General features: G+C 37.2%; 1 protein-coding gene across 1 annotated transcript in view; it reads left to right on the top strand.

Moving 5' to 3' along the window:
- The first annotated feature begins 388 nt into the window (after nt 1–388).
- The window catches only part of CUNH4orf45 (chromosome unknown C4orf45 homolog), a 33,946-nt gene continuing 12,326 nt past the window's right edge, over nt 389–22,008 (top strand). Inside the window, exons 1-2 of the mRNA XM_015593277.2 lie at nt 389–3,635; nt 14,470–14,528. Of these exons, the coding sequence (XP_015448763.2) occupies nt 3,354–3,635; nt 14,470–14,528 (341 nt within the window). The 5' untranslated portion in view covers nt 389–3,353. The remainder of the gene's footprint in view (nt 3,636–14,469; nt 14,529–22,008) is intronic.

Below are 22,008 nucleotides of genomic sequence, written 5' to 3'. Positions count from 1 at the left end.
GTTGAGACAAAGACCATATGGCCCACAAAGCCAAATTATTTACTCTCTGGTCCTTTACAGGAAAAGTTTGCCAACCTCTGATCTGGAAGAACTCTCAGGAAAGGATTTGAAGCTTACTCACAATAAGGAATAAATCATTCACCAGTGAAATCTCCTAAAATATATATTTTAAGTGTAGTAGGTAAGACAAAGCATCAAATTTAACAACAACAACAACAATAAAACAAGGGGAAAAGATAATATTCATAATACTAGCTGTATATCATGTGCCAAGTTCTCAGCTAAACATGTCTTTAAATAAAATATTATCTCTTTTTTTTTTCAAAGCTGCAAGACAGCCATCACTTTTCTCATTTTATAGATGAGGAACCTAAAATTCAGAGGCTGGATAATTTTACCCCGGATCACAAAGCCAACACAAGACAAAGCCAACATTTGAACCCACAGTAGTACAGCTTCAAAACCACATCCTTAACTTTAGAATTTCAAACAAAAACGAGCAAATAATGTTGGACATGCACACAGCGGAGAGGGGAAGTGGCATCTGCCTACCGTCCTTGAAATTGCAGTTTCTCCAGGGTAGGAAGATGGAGAAAAGTGAAACAGTGAAGCTTGGTACGGGTTTTCATGGAAGTGCATCTCCTTCCCCAGCATAAGGAGGCTATCATGGCGGAAGAGGAGGTAGGGCTGATTGAGCAACCCTGGGCGGTTCTATTTAAGTATTACAGCTGCAAATCATCCCACTGAAGTTGGCCCTGGGACACGAAAGAGAACGCCAAAGAAGAGGAGCACGTGAGGGTTTTATTAACCCAGAAAGTGCCAACTTCATTGCTGGCTAATGAGGGTTGGAGTTTCTGGGAAGAGGATGAAAGATCTAAGAAAAGTTGCCAGAGGATGAAACAACAACAACAACAACAACAACTAGAAACCACATACTACTACATACACCCCAAGGGATGCAGCAACAGTTGAACAGAGATGATCATTGTTAAAGCAAATATAAAGAAACCATAGATTGGATACGAGTTGGAAGGTTTACTTTTATGCAGGGAATCGGATCCAGTATAGAGTCTAGGCTCTGGGGGATGGAGTTTGGGAGAGGAAACGTGGGTCATTAAAGCCAAACACTTGTGGAACTCTCGTTTGGGAAACCGCATTTCTGCATGTTGCTGGTTGAGTAGTGACATGCAAACCCTTTGCTTAGGTAGGACTGGGCTGGCTACAGGAGACTCGCTGTGAGTGTGGGGCCCACCCCAGACGATGGCATCCAGCTGCCTCTGCTTCATAGGCAGGTGCCTGAGTTGGCTGTGTGGCTGGGGCAGGGTCTTCCCAGGAATCTTATCTGCTCTGCACATTGCATCACTCTATTTCTAAGGCACAGGTGAGGAAATGGGGGCTTAGAAAAGTCCAGTGACTTGACTAACCCACGGAGAAACTTGATTGGAGCCCCCCATGTACACACACAATTTTGGTTTGCGGAGCATATGTACTTCCCATTACTCTGTCTAAATCTAAGTGCTTTTGACTCAGCTGTCAAGTAATGGCTCTCTTTAAAAATTTATTGCAGTCCACATAGAAACTAACTGAGAAACTAACTACAAACAATCTGCTCTCACACTTGTGGTAGTATGTGGTGATGACAAAATTTTAACAATAATGGAAACTTTACACAGAGGATCAATATTTCCCCAAATCTGTTAGTGTCTGTTGGATTCATATTTGTGACCCCGTGGCCCAGTGAGAAAATGTTCCATGTTTAGATAAGTTTGTGAGACGCTTCGTTACATAATTGTAAACAGGTTTATTTACCATAGGGTTTCTTGGAACTTTTAATATGCCTTCATATGTTGTGCATATCTAAAAGGCAAATGTAGCAAGCAGTGTTCCCAAAAGTATTTGACTATGAAGTGCTTCCCCCTCACACATATATCTTCATGGTACGCTCCTGGGAAACATTTGGAAAAACACTTGGGCTAAATATACACTGAAATTCCAGCAAGACTAACATAGTTTTTCTGTAGTTCATCCTGTTTAGAGGAGATTGCAAAAATCTCCTTATGACAGGAGTTTTGTAGATGAGACCCCAACACCTGTCATATTGAGAGAGAAAACAGATTTTCATGCTCTGGCCATTCTATACTTCACCAAAGTCGTTATATTTAAGTGAAAACTTGAAGCAGATTAAATCGAAACCATAATGTATTCATCAAGGGAAATTAGACATAGTGAACACTCAGTGCATCGAGGGGAGCAATGAAGATTAGGAAGCTGTGAAAACATCTGCCAAAACTATGTGTCTGAAGAGCGATTTCTCATGTTTTCAACTTCCTTGAAAAGCTTAGATTCTCTTTTCCAAGCACAGACTTGTTACCACATTCATCATTCCATCGAGTACCTGGTCAAGGTCCTCACCCACCTGTGTTCTCTGCAAATACTGAGCTCCCTGATCCAAGAGCAAAATGAAAGGAGCTACAGGGTCAGGGGGGGCCCGGGTGGTGTCATGACAACAGACAGCTTCTGCCTCCAAGGTCAACTTTTGGTAATAGGAATGAAGTTCCTTCTGTGAATCCATAACCTGCCCATATAATCCTGTGCCCATTTTGGTCCTAGGACTTCTGAAACTCTTCCTGGGCCAGCATCTCATTGTCTATTTTTAGGCCGTATCACTCTTCCCAAAAGTCTTAGCTCTCCTCTATACTTTCACATCATCAACTTTCAATATCAAGTTTATTTCAGTGATCTTTTCCCAAACCACCTCTTATTTTTGCTTGTTTTACCCACTATCACAGTTCATTGATTCCTTCCTGTTCATTGTCTCACATTTAGAATATCAATATTTATGAACTACCTCTGCCTTTGGTCATCATCTGATAGAAGCCGTCCTTACCTGAAAGTCTTCTCCGTTTTCCAATTATTTCTGACACACTTGTGGAATTTTCTAATTCTCATTTCAGATTTTATCTATCTAGATAAAATTCCCCAACATCTGAAGGCTGACATCCTGCAAATGTGGTATGAGTGAAGATTTTTAATGTATAAAACATGTCTGTAATAAGTTGATTACTATTATAAGCAGTTTAGTTGGGCAATTGAAGGCCCAACCTGTGAGGCAGTGTGTCAGGGAATAAAGAGTTTGTTAGTTGTGACCCTGGACAAGTAACTGATCTTTCTGTGCCTCGTTTTCCCCACCTACAAACTGGGGAAGACATACTACCTACCTCATTTGATTATTACAAGGATTAATTGAATTAACATATATAAATGGCTTATAACAGCACCTAGGACATAGTAAATGCCATATAATTATTAGCTATTATTATTTCCACCATTTAAAATAACAAAAGCATCTCAGAATGAAGTGCAGAGATTTTTTTTTAAGTATGTTTTTTCTGTATTTTTCAGGCCCAGATTATAAAAAGGATTATCTACCTAAAATTTATCAGCACGTGGCTTATGTAGGCGAAAAGCGTCCAGCACTGGAAAAAGCTGGAGATCTCAGATATTTATGGAGGCCTGCCTCAAACAGAAGCTTTCCAATGAAATATAGACACGAGTATGCTGGTGAAATTGGTTGGGGAATACCAGAGCATAATTTTATCAACAAAACAAGGCTTGAGACTGGCTTTCACATTAAGGTAATGCTCTAAATTTATGTTCGTCATAGCATACTTTCTTTTTATTTGAATTCTGCCTGAGTTTGCTTCCATAGGAAGCATCCTGCTCTTGGTCTGTCATGGAGAAGTAATGGGATTTGAGTTTTGCAGAAAAGTGAATGTGTGAATCAATGTACTTGCTACCATCCTCCTCGGTTAGGCCCCTTAATACATGAGAGGAGAGGAGTGAAGAAAATGAAGCCGTGGGTAATCCAAAAGCACTGGTGTTTGGCTTGTGGATACTCTCAGATTCACATTTATGCTGTGACATTCACACACTTCCCATCCCAACACCACCTTATGAGTGGGTGGTGTAAAGGAAGCGGTGCTGGACAGCATCCATCCACACTGCTCACGAATGAGCCCCGATCGCCAAAATCCACAGTGTCGATAAAGCCTTTGAATCAGGTAATCCAGAGGGCTCTTAGAAACCTTGTCTTATCGCTCTCCCTTGGTGATGTGAATGCCAGCACAAGCCCGTGTAGTCTCCTGTGAAACAGAAGACAGACAGGTGATTTTAGAAGTAAAATCTCAGAATTCAGACTTTTCACAGGTAAGCTTTGCATTATCTGAAAATAGAACATGTATCAATTATGCAATAACTGGATTTCCTCAAATTCTTAAGGCAATATAGTACAGCCTCATACGGTAAAGGTTTTTTTTTAAAAAAAGCCATTCTCTAGCCCAGTCTGCACAGCAGTACAGGAAAGTGGTTGGCAGCTTAGTCTTGGACATTTCTGAAGACCTGGGTTCAAATCCTGACCTGAGGTTGGTCTGGCTCCGTGACCTTGGGCTGGTGAGCTCACCCTTCTGCGTTTCTGCTCTCTCCTCTGCCACCTGACCTTGCTTAGAGTGTTCACTTCACAAAAATCTCTGAATTCTTATCCTAGTTCTGTCCTCTACAAACTGTGAGTAACCTCAGGCAAGTTCCTTAACCTCTGTGTTTCAGTCTCTTCGTTGTGGATCTTAGTATTTACTCGATCTGGCTGTTGTAAACATTTAGACAAGTTAATATCTGCCAAGTGCTGGGAACCGTGTTTGGCACGTAAGCGGCCCTCTACGTGTTTAATATTATCATTGTGGGGATGGAATTGAGAATATGAGAATGCACTAAGCATGGCACGTCGCATGGGGCTGGCATCTGCATCTCAGCTCTTGGAGCTGTGGTTGTCGCAGTTGATGTTGTTACTCAGTGCCCGTTAAACAAAACAAACACTGAGGTTCTGAAACTGCACCCTCCGCCACTTAGGCCACAAAGATGAAGATCACAAATGTGCTTCCATATCTGACCTGGAATGTTCTGTATTTTGATTGGTGGGATGATAACGGGCACAGTCATTTATCAAACTCAGCAAAGTGTACATTTAAAATGGCTATAGTTTTGTGCATGTAAATTATACCTTAATAAAAATGCAAATTATGTTACAGAATATAGGGACCACAAAATATTGTCAAATTGGTTAAAGCACATAGCTGTTTAAAATTCGTCCCTGGGAGAAATAAATTTACTTGAGTCAAAATAAAAAGAAAAGAAAAGAAATTCGATTAAATATCAAAACTGGCCACAAGCAAAGAGAGTACGGCCCTAAAGGAAGGCAGCTGGTTTGAAGAGAATCCAGAACTTTCGTTGCCTTACTGCTTCTCTTTGGGCAAGGCCCGGCTTTGGCACGCGGCCCTCAATCTGTCTGCCCATCTTGAGTGTGTATTGCTTCTCTTCCTTCTTCGTCTTTAACTTAAGAACACATTTGTCTGCTCAGATGAAGTTCAGTCCAGCACTCCTTGCCCTTGGAAGCAAGCTGAGAATCCAAAATAGATGTCCGCCATGACTTAGCCTTCCAGGAAGGTATTCCGTTTTTGTTTGTTTGTTTGTTTGTTTTCCATTTGTATTTCACAGGCGACTTTAAGTCACTGCTCTGCTTGGCAGCACTGTCCTCTGGGACTGAGTGTGAGCCGTATGATGATTTTTCTCCGCCAGCTCGTGGCACACTCAGAAGCTGATCTGGTTTGACGCAAACAATAAGGGTTATTGCTTCTCATCTGTGCAGTTTCTTGGCCCCAGCATTTTGACAGTAATTGTTTTCACGGATTTACCTGTCTCAGGTAACAATCTTAAGCAATAGCTTAAAGGGTTCCTTGGCCTTAGAACTTTATAATGACAGCAAAGAGATTCACTGAGAATGACTATACATATTAACAGAGAATCAGATATAGCTTTTCCATCAGTTAAAGCCTACGCTTTGTCATCGAGGCTGCTGATCTTCCCCTCTGCACCCAAAACAGATGGCAATGTTAGTTTTTGAGTCTAGCCTCAGACTTGGATTCCTTATCAATCCAGTGCTTCCGGCAGCCACTTCCAATCAATAAGACTTGGCGTGAATTGACATTTGAGCTGATACATACACACATGTTCTATGCATAAAAACAAGCACCTAATTACAAATGATATATGAGAGTCTGTGATGTAACATAGGGAAATGTCTAAATCCACTTCCTTTTCTTTGGTGCCTTGTTATTGGTGGACCTCTATCACATCGCTCTGTCGCCCTCATCCACACCAGTCCCAGTCAAGCTGGCACTTTGTTTCATTCTAACTTCAGAGGCTCCTCAGTGTCTCTGACTGAGTTCCTCCTTTTAAGCAAAAACCTTCATCCAGTGGGTTTTTATAGCCTGAACAGCTGCTCTTCCTAATTTCCCGCTCCTGGTTTGTACAGGCTGGCAGCTAAGGGAGCTCAGGCACCTTTAGTAGCCTCTTGGTAAAAGGCTTGGGGCAGCTGCTTCCTACCTGGGAATGGTCTCTGCTGTTTGGGGCTCTGGAGTGGGGGTGGGAGGGTTCTGCAGAGCATCTGGATTTTGGTAGGAAGATAACTTCCAGGCTGAGTGACTCGTGAAAAATTTCCCCACATCGCAGAGGTCAGTAAAAATCACAATATTGGGTTTCTCTGCTGGATCTTTTTCTGTTTAGCTATTTCCTACTCACTCGTATGTGGATTACAATGCTATAATAATACACGTGGATATAAGCCAGTAAAGATCACTGCTTTTGTGATTACCTTAGATTTAAGAGCAGTACATTCTTCTCCTTTTTTTTTTTTTTTTTATTGGCTTTGGTTTCTGCCAAACTGTATGTGTTTTTTTTTTTTGGAAGAATACGTGGGGACCATTAAAACAATTCCTTTGGTTTTAACCTCATGCTAAACTGAGGACAATTCTGACTGCTTCTTAGCTCAGCTTGTCTCCTCTCCTCTGGCCTTTCTTTAATTCAAACTTCAACAGTATCAGCTGGCTTCCTGGTGCCTATCTTCTGCTCCTGCACTATGACCTTGTGACCAAATTATTTAAGTCATTGATTCCCTCTCGAAACAATGTTATACTGGACTTGATGACTAACTCTTCATAGGTGTGGTCCCAAAGACAATGTTAAGTAAATTAATCATAATATATATTACAACCAGTATATCATACAGTATAACAGCTTGAAAAATCTGCAGACGGTAATAAGGAGAACTGTGGGAACCCACGAAAAGATTTATACATGGTACAGTATAAGAAAATAAAAAGTAAAATCTTCAAGGCTTTAAAATTTCTGCTTCATTTTTAACTGCCACAAATTCCATAGTTATGAAATACAAAGGGCTTCTTTGTGGTGGTTTTATGGACATTTGAATAGATGAGTTCCTTGATGGCTGTTGAATAAACCCATCCTAGGTTGATTGTTACATTAGACATTTTTCTCAGTGTGATTTATTCAGAGAAAGTAAACATAAAAAGATACCACTGAATGAGTATTTACTATGTGAGGAAAGTACTGTGATTATTTCCATTTTACAGATGAAGAAACTGAGCTATTGATAGGTGAAGTTCCTTGCCTGAGACCACACAGCTAGTAAAGGACAGAGCCAGAATTTCAATCCAGGCGGTAAATTCAAGGACTAGGTGGGGAGTACAGTGTATATGAGACGAAATGATGAAAAAGGAAGTCAGAACATTAGACTGAAGCCACTGTGTAATGTGTATGTTTTTGTTATTTTTCTTTAAGGCAAGGTCTGGCAGGGTCACTTCCGATTGCCTTCCTTTATAAGGTACTGTATGCATCCTTTCTTTGTGGTTCTCTGCTTCCTCCCAGCTTACCGTTCTGCATTATTTGCATACAATATGCTTCATTTATAATATTAAAATGAATTATTAGTAGATATAACCCACATACTTGATAGAATAAGATGTAGCTCAGTAATAGTTATTTTCAATTTTTTTACTTAGTGAGTACTTTAATAGTGTTTCATAATATATCATCAAACACAATCTTTGGCATTATGGAAAAAATAGACAAGACAGTGAGGTTCTATCAAACCACATCTTCTTTCCTATACCAGCCTGACTCTGTTCATTCTTCCAAACTGTCCATCCTCACAAACAATGTCCAGGAAATTTGTAAAATTCCCCTGGGAAAAAGAACTATTGCCAGTGTGGAGTTGATCACTATGTTGACCGCCAATGACACATTTCAGAATTTCTGGGTGTCTTTCACTGCAAATTTCTCATTTACCTTTGGATTCATTTGGACGAATCATAGTCACCAAGGTTGGGTCTCACATTCTTAATCTACAGATGTTATAATCAATAAAGAAGGTTTTTAAAAGATAAGAAAGCTTCTTTTTTTCAACCAAGTTATACAAGTAAAATAGAAAAATAGCTTTTCTAAAATTAGGCACATCTTTGGATTGTTGCTTTTCCTTCCCAGATGGGCGTGTGTGCAGTTCTCACTTTATGCTTCTTAGAGTTATTTGCATCCTAACGGGTTATGGTTTAATATAAAAATAATGACATTAGTACCTTTCATCCTGAAGTGCTATATAAAGCAATGCATTTTCTGATAGTGCGGTGAGCTTTCAGTAAGGGACTGTCACATGCTGACCATCTGTCAGGGAGGAGAAACGTTGGCTAAAGAGGCCAAATAACCATCTTTTTTTTTCTTGAAAATAATATTAACACCATGAACCTCTTTATACACAGATGTTATATTTTCCCCATTTTATGAAACTTGGCTTATAGGATCCCTCAAGTACACGGAAGGAAGTAATTTCCTTTAAAAATTTTACTCGTTACTAAATGTAACGTAAGTAAATTTTATGTTTGACGCTTCCTTTCTCTAAGGAAGGCCATGAATACAAGGCAGGCAAGTGTCACTGATGTGCATTGCCAACCCTGTGTCCAAAGCAGACCCATGAAGAATAATGCATTTGAAATGAAAAGCACCTCTGCCGGTAGCTAGGGTCACTGCCACTCCCACATTCTGCTGGGTACCACAGCCCCAGCGACCCGGCGCTTCAGCGAAACACAGGGCTTTCTCGCTCTTGTTGAGGTGACTTTATAATTATTGGAGATTTGGAAAGAAATACATGCTAATTTTCACACTTTTTGTTAAAATGTGGAAACATGAAAAAAAAAAAAAAGAAGAGGAACTCAGTGTAATTTAGAGCCTAGCGAGTGTTTCTATTCCTTTGTTAAGGAAGGCTAAAAATATTCCATAGTGGTTACTAACTTTTGAAGGGCTTGACATAACTAACATCCTGAGTATGTGTCTAAATATAAACATCATCTTTAAAAAAATTCTACTACTTAAAATTACTAATTAAGCATGTATCATTGGTTTTCAACAAATATTATTTGATGATCATAGGGAGATACAAAGCTAAGAAAAGATTGTATAAATTAGAACAAGTTCTAGTAAACCTGTAGTTTGACTCCATAGCTCCTTAAAATATATCGTCAAAGAATTCTGAAACTTGTGCATGATCAAATACCCAAAGCCCAGGTAGCTAAAATACCAGAACATCTAAATCTGACATTTATCCTGGCTTTTTAAGATCTTTGGGGAAAATTCTAAAATCATTATAAATTTAGGATTATAATTTTCCCTTACTATTTATATACAGCACTCACAGAGAACCTCAGGCTGTGTTGACAAAAATGCATCGATTGTACAGCAAAGGAGACTAGCAATCTGGAGGTATCTATTCTTTCCCCAGGATTGAAACTAGGAGATCAAGAAATCTTAGTTGAGCAAATTGAAAACACTTTATTAGATATAGGAGGTCCTTTCAATGTCATCCCAGCTATGTCTCTGGGCACAAAGAAAATGGCACTGAAAATAAGTGCTGTAGGAATTCATGTGAGTTCCTTCAGTTGGGGAAGCATTCATAGGAAAGTTTCTTTGCATTGTTGAAGATTTTAGTGTGACTGCTCTGAGCAATTGGACGGCCCAATCCCAGCCTCATTCCAAATGGCTTTAAGCAACTTGAGATCTGAGATCTATTTTACTTGACTTTATACTGACAGGATCAACCCCACTCTTCCCAGTGCTTAGCATGGCATAGATGATTCTCAAGAAATATGGGAGATGGAGACTAAGATTGCTTCTTTTCTCATGCAGTGTCTTAGTTGCAAGATGCTGAAGGGGAGAAATAAATTAAGTGAGCATTAGATTGAGAATTATTCTACTTTTAGCTTATTTAATAGTCATTTGAAAACTATTTACCACTTATTTTTTTTTAAAGAAACTTATTTCTGCTATTACTGCTCACAATGCCTGAACTATATCTCTAGTGTAATTCTGTGCTGTGAAGGTAATTGGACAATTAACTTGAGAGAAGCACATTCTTAACCTTTGTCTTAACAACACTGCCAACATATTAGAAAATTCTAAAGATGAGAACAGTTGCAAAACAGGCCTTGATTATATTTTAGAAACTATGCACTGAGCACAAATAGAGACTCGGGGAAACTGTTGTGTAGCGTTTTTGTAGCTTAAATAGTTGAATCTGCTCAGATTTCAGACTCTAGTGGGGATTATTAACCAATTCTGAATAAAGGGCTCATAACAAAATAATTGGTTACTCATCAAAAATCTTAACAATTCCTAACAGAGTAAATTCTAATTTTGCTTTAAAACAAAATCATAATGTATCTTAAATTATAGGAATAGTGTTATGAATAATAATGATCCATAATAAATGAGGAAAATATTTATGTCCTTGGAGAAGTACAGGGGGAAAAGAAGAAATATTTGCCTTTTCTCTAAGAATAAATGCGGCAAGTTGGCATTCACAATGCTTTTCAGAGCAAATCTATGTTTGTGGCCTTAACGAAAAATTGAATGTGATTTACAAGTGAAAGTAGCCAGTTGAAGAACTTCTCATTTCCCCACTTTTCTCTCTTTGCATGCTAGTCTGCCTACTGTTTTTTTTGTTTTTGTTTTTTTTAATAATGTCTCAGTTTAACCATCTATTAAAAGAGGGTTGTATTAGTTCTCTATTTGGCATAGCAAATTACCAAAATTTAGCAGCTTAAATCAATACCTAGTTATTCGCTCACAGTTCTGAAGGTTGGAAGTCCAGGAAAGGTATGGCTGGATTTTCTGCTTAGGTTTCACTAGGCTTAAATCAAGGTACTGGCTGAGGCTGTGATCTCATTTGAGCTTTGGGGGCCCTTCCAAGCTCATGTGGTTGTGGCAGATTTCTGTTACTTGTCGCTGTAGGACTGAGTACTCATTTTTTTTCTGGCCATTAACCGGGGCCATTCTCTGCATCTAGAAGCTGCCCACATTCCTCACCACCTGGCCCCATCCATCTTTAAAGTCAGCAACAGAAAATCTCCCTCATGTGAAATCCTTCTTGTGGTTTAAATCCCCTTTGCCAGTAAGAGCCCACTTCCTTTTAAGAGCCCACCCCTTTTAAGGGGTCCACTGAGCATTATCTCCCTTTCTTAAATTCAACTGATTTGGGATCTTAATTTACATCTACAAAATCCCTTTACAGCAGAACCTAGATTATTATTTGGTCAAATATCTAGGAGAAGGTATGTATACCAAGGGGTGAGAATCTTGGGGGTCATCTTAGAATTCTGCCTACCACAGGGATAATAATAATAATAATACCTTAGAAGATTGTTAAATGAATTAAGTGAGATGTGTATGTAAAGTACTTAGCATAGTATCTAGTGGAATAAGTCAATAAATGAGATTTAGTATTATTAATGTCATATACACTGTATTTTCTTGCCTATATAGATTTCTGAATTACATTATGATTAGCACATTAAAAACATGATGAAATATGTTGCTCATTATTTGGATGCTCCACAGAAAACAGAGCTACTGGGGCCATAGGCAACAAACTCATAAAACCCAATGTTTAGTCTACTTGCTGAGAGTTGATGTGCTTTTTCAAATTATTTAAAAATATCACAGTTAAAAAAACAGACCAGGACATAATTCATATTGGTACTGAAGCCCACATATAATGTGGTATAAAATGAAGTATGTGTCTCTGCACTGTTCTTTTTTCTTTTTTGCTTTTTAATAAGAAAAATGCACTACAGAATTCATGCCTTAAACACTGACATTTTCCAGAAAGGGTTGTTTTGTTTCTACTCCTGCTCTGAATATAAAATGAATACTTCAAATGCTCCATTCACACAAAGGCCTTTATGCCCCCTTACTCCCTTCAATAGTTCCAGCCTAGAATAGGCAACATTATGCAATTTGGTGATCCAGCTACAACAATGAGAACGCTTCTCACGGGCTGTGGGAAGAAAGACACCGAAGGGGTTAACAGTAATATTTTGCAAATTGAGGCAAATGTAGAAAAGATTCATTAGCATAAGAAAAGGCAGCCTTAGGGGATTTTCCACTCAAATGTTAGGTACTGAGAGCTCCATGTTATCGAGGAGGAGGATGGAGAAGAGAAACCCTAGTGTCTATGCATTCTTGAAATACATTGCCATTGTATTCATTCTACTGGTGAGAAAGATCTCATACTTATAGAGATGGTTCTTTCTAGTAAGGGAAGTCAAAACTGGATATATGAAGAAAAACATCTTGAGTGAAAAATAGCAACGAAGCAAAAGGATTCTTTAGTGATCAATCCCAAAAAGATTTCCTAAGTGTGTCAGATGAGAAGGGGTTTAAGATTAAAAGTGAAAGTATTAAGCAATGATGTTAACTGGACTAGGCCCCAAATGTCCGCAATTAATTTAAGTCAAATTTAACAATTTTTAACTCGTTCAGAAATTGTTTCTAATTCACAGTATCTAAATGTAGTTAGCAGATATTTCCCTTTTGTTAATGCCTAGACTTTTTGAAAGGTTGCTTAATAGAAAATATTTAATTTTGAGTTTTATTGCTTTTGTAATTATAAGAGATTGTCACTGCTTTCTTTCATATGGAGAATATACTAATCAGTTGTTACCTGTTTCTATAAGATGATTAATTAGTTTTTGAATCAATTTTTTTCTTTTATGAACAACTGACCAGTGAAAAAATGATATTTTTGATTCTGAATTTCACTAGTTTTAACACCACAGTGAGCATGACTGTCAAAATAAGTGTAATTAATAAATTACGATAGAGAAGGGCCAGCTTATTTTAGATAATAAAAGTTTTGAGATGTTATATACTGATATTTATAGAAGTGAGGGGGAAGAGAAGAATCTGTTATTTTGTTTTTAAGAAAAGTCTTTCCAGATTAAGAGGAGGCAATTTTTGGTTATTAAAAATGGGAATGAAGATAAAAGAAGATCATTCAACTCCTGGAAAACTGTCCAGAAGCTGATAATAAAAATTATTTATAAGTCAATTGATAATGTCAGTTTTCAGGGCATCAATAGGTCAGAAATTAATGGAAGAAACAAAATTACACTATGATCTTTCCATTATGTACAAATGATTAGTTATCATTTTGTGTGTGTGTGGAATAGTGAGGCAACCTTACATTAAAATCTTGTCACATTCTTTGGTTATTTATTCTATACATGGACATTAAAGAGCTAGAGATGACTAAGTTTTGAGATCCTCTCCCCTGAGTATATTACTTAAGTAAATGGATCTTTTCCCAAAAAAGTAACTCTGAAGTACTTGATCATGAAAGCCATTCTAAACAAAAACTTAAGGGAAAAGGAAGAAAAAAGGATTTTTTAAAAAGTACCAAGTAATTTCTCTGATGTTGAAATTATCATAATATGATTCTGTTACTTTTTATGAATATAGCATCCCATATCAATTTAAGCAAAAAATGCATTCCAAAACTGAAGGGAAATACTTTTGATAATCCATACCATTGTTTCCCAACCCTTGTGTGAAAAGCTGAGAAATGATTACCGACCAAAACCGTTTTCAGTATAAATTTGAAGCTCATTCCCCATGCTTATTCATAAGATGTGCCATCCATTGACTTTTTCCTGGGGAAAAGGAGCCAGCAAATAGAGGTCACCAATTCAGTGATAATAGTTAATTTCAGTGTACATGAGAAGTTGTGAGGTTTTTTTTTTTTAATGTGGGTATTGGTTCTCAGCTGCCAAATATTTCATCAGTATTCTAAATTATGCTTTCCAAAAGGAGGTTTTAGATCTACACTTTACCATAGCTATCTATAATCCAGCTCTTTCCTATGTTATCACCACCACATTTTCTAATTCTGTGAAGGTAAAGTGAAAAGACCTAAAGTCTTTGAGTCTAAGTGATAAATAGTAGTTTCAAATGCCTGTTTCTTTAGACACAGAATCATAAAGACGAAAGGAGTGCTACCCAACACCTGAGCCTTTTATATAGAAAGTAAAGTACGTAGGGTCGCATTTATTTCACTTGTTGTACTTTTCTCTCTCAGTTCAAGAATCAAAAAACCTTCTTCTTTTAATCGAATTTAACATTTCCTATTTTATTTTCCACCCTGAGTCCTTTTTTGACTAGGAATGTAGACCCTTAGACATGTTAGTGTCTATTTACCTTGGAATTAAGGGTACATTAATTTTCTTCCTTTTACAGTATGAAGAACTAAGCCAAGCTGCTGTTGATAAATTAAGCCACAGATACCAAAATCCATGGTAAGCACTTATGAATATATTTTTAATTAATTAATTAATTAGTTTTCTTTCTAAATTAGTAAAAGGGTTAATTTTAAAAAACTTTTAAGTATACCACCACTTTATTTTTTATTTCTGGTAGGTTTCTTTGTAAAATTATGAATTTTTATTCCTAATAAACATAAAATTTTCAATATCTGTGGATTTTAATTAAGAGGAAGACAGGGGCAAAGCAAATATAGAATAAGCAACTGTTAGAATATAGTGCAGGAAAAAAATTAAAAAGCCAACGGCGATTAAGAATAGCAGCTGGATGAGTAGGGCCGCTTTAACTATGTAAATAATTCTTTCTGTGGAGAAACAACAATATAATTGTTTTTGGTTTAAAAAAAAAAGCTCATTTCATGCTGTTGGCTTAGAAACCATCATAATGGATACTCTTGGTTAATAAATGTAATCCTACTGAAGTCACACAATAGCTTGAATTCATGCTATTTTAAGGCAGCCTTTAACCTAAATTAAACATGTCTAGCTCAAGGTATGTTAAATTACAGGAAAAGAACATATCTAGGCTTGTCATCTAGATGTAACATATAATTCAGATTCCTAAAAGGGGAAGGATCAATTGGCATTGCTCTTACAAGACTGCAGATTCAATAAGGTCTTTGTTATCCTTAGATTTTTGGAGGTAAGGTTTTCTGAAGCCTATTTCACCTCATTTTTAACTGCTGAAGGATACAGCATTAACATGTGCAAAGTTAATGGGTTTTAGTCTCTTTCTGCTATGGCACAACAACATAAACTGCACCCAAAAGAGACAAGCCCTCAATCCCATGTCAAAAGTCTATTAGTTCTTACAACACAGTCCCAGGACAACAAAAGATCTCACTGGGTAATTTTTATAACATATATATAAAGCATATCACATGTTTAAAGGCATAGAGAAATAATTTTTATAACTTATATATAAAGCATATCACATGTTTAAAGGCATAGAGAAATAATTAAAGGTACTGCATGCAAAGCACATGTTCTCATTAAAATATTCCACTTCATTTGTTCAGAAAACATTGCAGATATCTATTTACAAATGTCCTATCAAACATGCCAAGCAAAAAACAACAACAACAAAAAACAACATTAAAGGCCACTAAAAAGCAAAGAAAGTTTAACAAGCACTTGTGATATAAATGTGAAAGTTTGCTGTGTTTATTATATAAAAGACTTGTTAGAAAGTATCTGGATATATTGAAGCTTGGAACATTTCCCTTGAATAAAAGAATATTGACTACATTAACTTCTAGGGAATATGATATAGATTGTACCAGGTCATGAGGATGCAAAACATTTATGAAAAACAGTTTGTACTGAGAGGATTGTGGTTTGACTGTAAGATTTTGTGTATATAGATATATATGAAGAAAAATAACAAAACCAATTTGCATATGTTGAGCGACAAATTAATAATGAAGACAATTATAACTAGGAAAGTTAAACATTTTCTTTTTTAGCGTATCGATGACTCTGTAGTCTCTCCCTCAGGTCCTATTTCTAACTAGTCAGGTGTCAATAAGCTAAATGCTATAGCCCTCTAGAGACGTTAAGCACATCCAACTGCTCACAAGTCTTCCTATCCCAGCATGGGCTAGGAAGATGCTTTTGGATAGGATGCTGACTAAGACAGGCCCAGGTGTGCCCGGCTCCCTTGTGTTCTCTAAGTGCAACTGAAGGCCATCTCTTTCCTGGGCAAGGTTAGTGCTTAATCTACCAATCTAGGAAAAAGAGTTGAAGATTCAAAATTAAAAGCAACATGATCTAAATTTTTTTTTGTAAGATCACTCTGGAATGTTGGAGTGCTGTGTGGAGGAGAATGGATTGAAAGGTGACATGAACGGTCGTAGGAAGGTCAGCTAGGAGACTTCCATTTTTAACAGGCCCATCTTGAATTTTCCGTGTGCTTTGCAAATGAGCCAAAATAAGTTGTGATTATAGAATGCTGTGGGAAGGAGAAAGGATTTGACTTGAACTTTCAAAGGAACATAAGCTTTAAATAAATGGAAAAAAGAAGAGATGGCATTTGCTGTAATGATGGGAAGTAAGAATGTATTCAGCAATGCAGTGAAGTAGATTTTAACATTATCTTAATTTTACAGGTGAAGAAATTGAATTTCAGAGGCTAAGTTACATGACCGAGGGTCACAGACCTAACATGTCAGCCCAAGTTGACTGATTTGATCTGGGATAGGATCTGGGCTTGGACATTTTTAAAGGGATCACTCTCCAAGTAATTCTGATGTACAGCCAGGGCTTAGTGCCACTAGTGAAGACTGAGAAAAGATTGGGAGTGAGCCTCGGGGGCTGCCCACATTGAGGACAAGATGAATTGAGAGCCACTGGAGAAGAAAAGGAGCCTAAAGTTAGGGCAACAGAAAGCTGTCAAAGTCATTGAAGCATTTCAGAGAGGAGGGTTTAATACAAGGGAATGGAAATCCAAGAAAACAATAACAGACAAATATTTGAAAGTTATCAGTGGTCTCAGAAAAAGCACCATAGGAAGAGTAGGGTGATTTGAGTGAATACAACCAACGCTAAAGAATTTTTATCTGGTGACATAATGGAGGCAAGAGTCCACTGTGTTTTTGAGATTAGAAGGACAATTACAGGATTTCCTCCATTCTGAGACGTACTTTCAAAATTTTAACTTTCTTGAAATCAGGATATGTTTTATAATAGTTGTTTACAAATGTAGTGTACAAATGTGGTGCCTCTTTTCTTCTTCCCACGTAAAGCTGTTATTAAATCAATGGTGTTTTTACATAGTTTATTGCCTCTTAAAGACCAATAAAGATATACTTCAACAAACATAAAATGAAAACCTGCTGTTTGCCAGGTGCTCAGAATTTAAAAAATTAATAAGCAGAGGCCTGACTCTCAAGTAGCTCACAGACTTTCAGGACAGATTGATGTGAACAGAAGCTTGCAATACAATGTACGTTGACGGAGAATGATTGCAGTAACTGGGTGTGGTTTAACTTTTTTTTTCTTCTGAGTTGAAACACTATTGTTTTAAATATTAAGTTTCTCTAAATATGTGACCCAATGATTAACTCATTTTCATATAGTCCTCCTCTGTTTGTAATTGGGTGTTTTCTAATATATACATACAATATTTTTAATTTCAACAAAAAGAATAAAAAGCATAAATAGGAAATGGAAGAACTGGTTTCACAGCCAAAATAAAAGAGGTCATAAGAAAACAGGCCTTTTTGTTTTGTTTTAAGGAGTGAATCCTGTAGAAGCTATACACCATTACCGAAAATTGTGGGGCATGGACGTATCTTGTTTTATTTTTCTTTTCTTTACATTTAACACAGTGCTTGGCATACACGGGACACTCAATGCATATTTGCACTCCATACATATTTGCAAATTCTAGTTCTTCTTATCACAACAGCACAAATTGGTATTGTTCAGGCTGGAGAAGCTGGAAGGAATTCAAGTCATGAGGACTCCTGAGAAAGATTTCAGCTGGCTTTAAGTAGAATGTTTTAGGAAAACTTCTGGCTGCTGACTTGGGTGAACATTTTATCCATGCAAGTGAAAGAGTTACTGAGATTATGAAATCAACAGAATTAGTCACACACAGACGTCATTCCATAAAGGAGCTGCTGACATGTCTCTGACCTAATGTCACGATAAAGTTGCCTCTTTGCCACCTGGGGCCTTGAGATATTTGCCACTTATTTGCCGATTTACAGATTTGTCTTAAAAAGAATGTCTTAAGAAATATTTCAAGTTCCTATGGTCGGCCATTGTCAATAGATGGGGGTTGGGGATGTCAAGAAGCCTGTAAACTCCAAGGTAAGGACAATCAAACTGGACGTCAGCCATGGAAGAGAAGGGCAACAGGGGTTTTAAAAGATCAGAATTAACTACGGCCTCCCCCAACTTTTCATTTACTTGAGAGTTACAGAAACATAGCTTTTTTCAGATGTTTGCTCTCCCAATCTGCTTTCTTGCCTGACTTTTCGTAGTCATAGGATTTGTTAGTGAGCACCGTCCTCAAGAGGTGCACAGCATGGCACAGTTGGAAAAGTGCTGAGTCAGGAAAGCTGGTTTCAGTAGGAATTTATCTTTCCCAAGGTTGTAATACAGGAGATGCACAAAGGCTTAGCGAAAAGGAAGCCCAACAGTGTCTGCAGTAATACAAAGTCAGAAATAACCTCATATCCCCCAAATAGGGGATTGTAAGCATTTATACAGCCCTATCTACACAGCGGTTAACAGCAAGAGCTCTGAGGACAGACTTCCTGAGTTCAAGTCCAAGCTTTCCTACTTATTAACTGTGATACCTTGGACAAGTTATTTATGCCTCAGTTTCCAAATCTGTAATACGATGGTTATTGTATAGATGTGTTGTTATATATGCAGCACTTAGAACACCTCTTGGTATATACTAAGTACTCAGTAAATTGTGTTACTATATAATTTCTCTCGCAAAACAGGACACTTTTGAGACTAAAAGGAAGATAATTGAAATGGTCATGAGGACAAGAGGCTAAACTGAAACTATCCTCAACAAATCAGGGTACTCTGTTAATGCTATCTATTAGTTAAAGAAATGAAGTGCATTGAAATAATGTAGCAAAATGTATTAATATTCATATTATATTGTTAGCTAAAACAATCAGTATGGAGATTCAGTGCAGGTTAGAAATTCATACTATATAGCTGAATCTCCTGAAAGTAGAACAAAAGGTCCAAAGGATAAAAAAAAAATGGGAAAAATATGAAAAAAAGAAAATCAATTAAAATTAAATTATATCCAACTATTAAGAGATCAGAGAAAACAGAAAGAAATCACTAATACAAGAAAATTTCTAAGAAAATAATAACATAAATTTCCAGATTGAAAGTCTCCATCAAAGTAAATTTTTAAAAAACTACACAAGTCAAGTCACTGTGAAATTTCATTATACTGGCATAAAGAGACAATTTTAAAGCCTTCCAGAGAAAAACTGGGATATTTACAAAGGATCAGAAATCAATAAAGTATGATACTTCTTGATAGCAACACTGGACACTAGAAGACAATGGGACAATGACTTCCATGTCAGTCAAAAAGTGACTTTCAACTTAAAATTCTACGCCCAGCCAAAGGATCGAGTGGGAAGGAAGAAAAAAAGAAATTTTCAGAGATGTGTTCAAAGAAATGCACCTCAAAGCATTTTTTCCCAGGAAGCAACTGGAGAATATTACCTAGCAAGACAAGGGGGATAAATCAAGGAAAGAGAAAGGAATACGAGCCAAGAAACTAGAGACCCAATAAAGGTGACAGGCAAAGGGAATTCCCAAGATGATATCAAAGAAAAATACCATCTGGCCACGCAGGAGCCTAAAGAACTATCAGTTCAGACGGTAGTGGGACAACTGGGAGATCCAGAGGGAGTGTGTACTGAATACGAATTTGGGTTAAGTTCCAGAAGAAACAAATAAGCTAAAAAGTGGCTGTATTTGGAGAAAGAACATTGAGGCAGGGAGCAGGGAGAGAAGAGGAGGGCTTTTTAAATTATTATTATAAGCATTTTAGTACTATTTACATGTATTATGTACCTGGACCTAAATTATTTCATTAAAATTGAAAAAAATAGTTCTATATTATGTATAATATATAAGCATTTTCTTTTGATAAACATAATAATCATAAAATGAGAGAAATAGCAATAGTCAACTATAATTTTATTAGTTAAAGGTGCTAAAGTTGGAAAAAATTCTGTGTGAAACCAGGACTTTTAGTACTAAAGAAACATTCATTGACCTGAATAAACATGGCTTTCCGTTTATGCAGAAAGGTGTAAGGTGTGCCTGTATTTGGCATTCGTTAGGTGGTGTGTAGAAAATTGCCTGTTTTATTTCATAATGAAATACAACTGGCAAAACCAGTTGTTAAACTAGCAGAGACTTAATGACAGCCACTATTTAAAATATATTGGTACACAAATGCATGCTTTTTACTCGGAGTTGTTTTCTTCAAAACATCCATAAATCTTAACAGCTTTCTATTTTTAAGGCTGTAGTTCTTGGCACACTGGAGGGATTTCCATAAGCATTAAGGAACAAAATTGTCTAAGTTTTGAGACTATCAGCAGCGATTCTCACTTTGGCCCTTCAGGACTGTTATTTAAAAGCTATCTTCACATTTCCTTCCCCCGAGCCTCCTCTCACCCTAGTCTTTTCTTCAGCTGGGCGGTGAGGAAGGAGGGCTCTCAGGAGGCCTGGGGTGCAGTCAGGTCAGTATGGAGCACCCATGTCACTACTGCAGTGCCACATAGATAGTTGGTGCCCATTTATCCATTCAATACATACCCAGATGCCAACTATGTACCAAGCACCATGCTATGCCTGGGGTTTCAGGAGTGAACAAGACAGACATAATATAATGCCTGCTTCCTTATATCCCATCAGGCTAGACACGACAGATCCAGCCTAATATATGCTTGATAATTTAATTGTAGGAGGTGCCAAGAGGTACGTGTAAATGTTTGTTGTTGAATGAATATTGCTCATCTTGGGATGGAGCACTTACAGCAAAAGGATAAGACGCAATAGTTTTAGAAAAGCTACTGTTTTTGAGAGAAAAACTAGCTAAAGAAGAGATAGTGCTGGTAATCTTAAGAAAATTTACTAGGCTATCATTTGATGCCCAGGTGGGGAAAATCTCAGTCACTTCAGAATGTGGCCCTTGACTGCAAATTACTCTCCATGTAATTTATGAAATAAACTGATGTCTAAAGCATGTTAGAAAGAGGCACTGCAATCCACTGGCCTATCTGTAATTTCTCAGCATTTCAGACATCAGGACTGTAGCTGTTAGAGCCTGTTTTAGGGGACCAGGGTTATCGACAGAGCAGACGCTGGACCCAACAAAATAGTGTGTGACAGTGAAATCCAAGCATGGACTGCAAACTAAAAATAAACAGATGAGCTAAAATTTCAGGCTCAGGCCTGGTAATTTCGAATGTTGTATTACTAACATTTACCTGAGTGGTTTACTAAAGATCAATAATATCATTTAGCTTATATCTAAATTACCAGATGAAACAACAAAATAATAATCATCCATTCCATTTAATGTGCATTACATACTATCATTTCTGCTTTTCCTTATTATTATTATTATTAATTATTATTATTATTTTACTTTTTCTTTTAAGACTTGATAATTTGAGGTTTCCATAATTGGAAGATCCTATAAGCAAGACTTTAGAGTTGGACAGAGTTGGTTTCTTTCCCTTATCTTATGAAATGTAGTTGCCCTTTGAAACTCAGTTTCAAGGTAAAAAGGGGAATAATAATAACTAGCACATGGGGTTGTCTTGAGAATGAAAGGTCAGTGTGTATAAAGTACTCAGCATGGATCTGACACAGTTAAGAGTTTATGAGTATGTCATCACTTTGTCTTTAAATATTGCCTCATATTTATAATACGATCCTTAAGACC

This window comes from Pteropus alecto, unplaced genomic scaffold (genome assembly GCF_000325575.1).
Source record: "Pteropus alecto unplaced genomic scaffold, ASM32557v1 scaffold166, whole genome shotgun sequence".
NCBI classification, from domain to species: Eukaryota; Metazoa; Chordata; class Mammalia; order Chiroptera; family Pteropodidae; genus Pteropus; species Pteropus alecto.
This window is presented reverse-complemented; position numbering and strand designations above follow the sequence as displayed.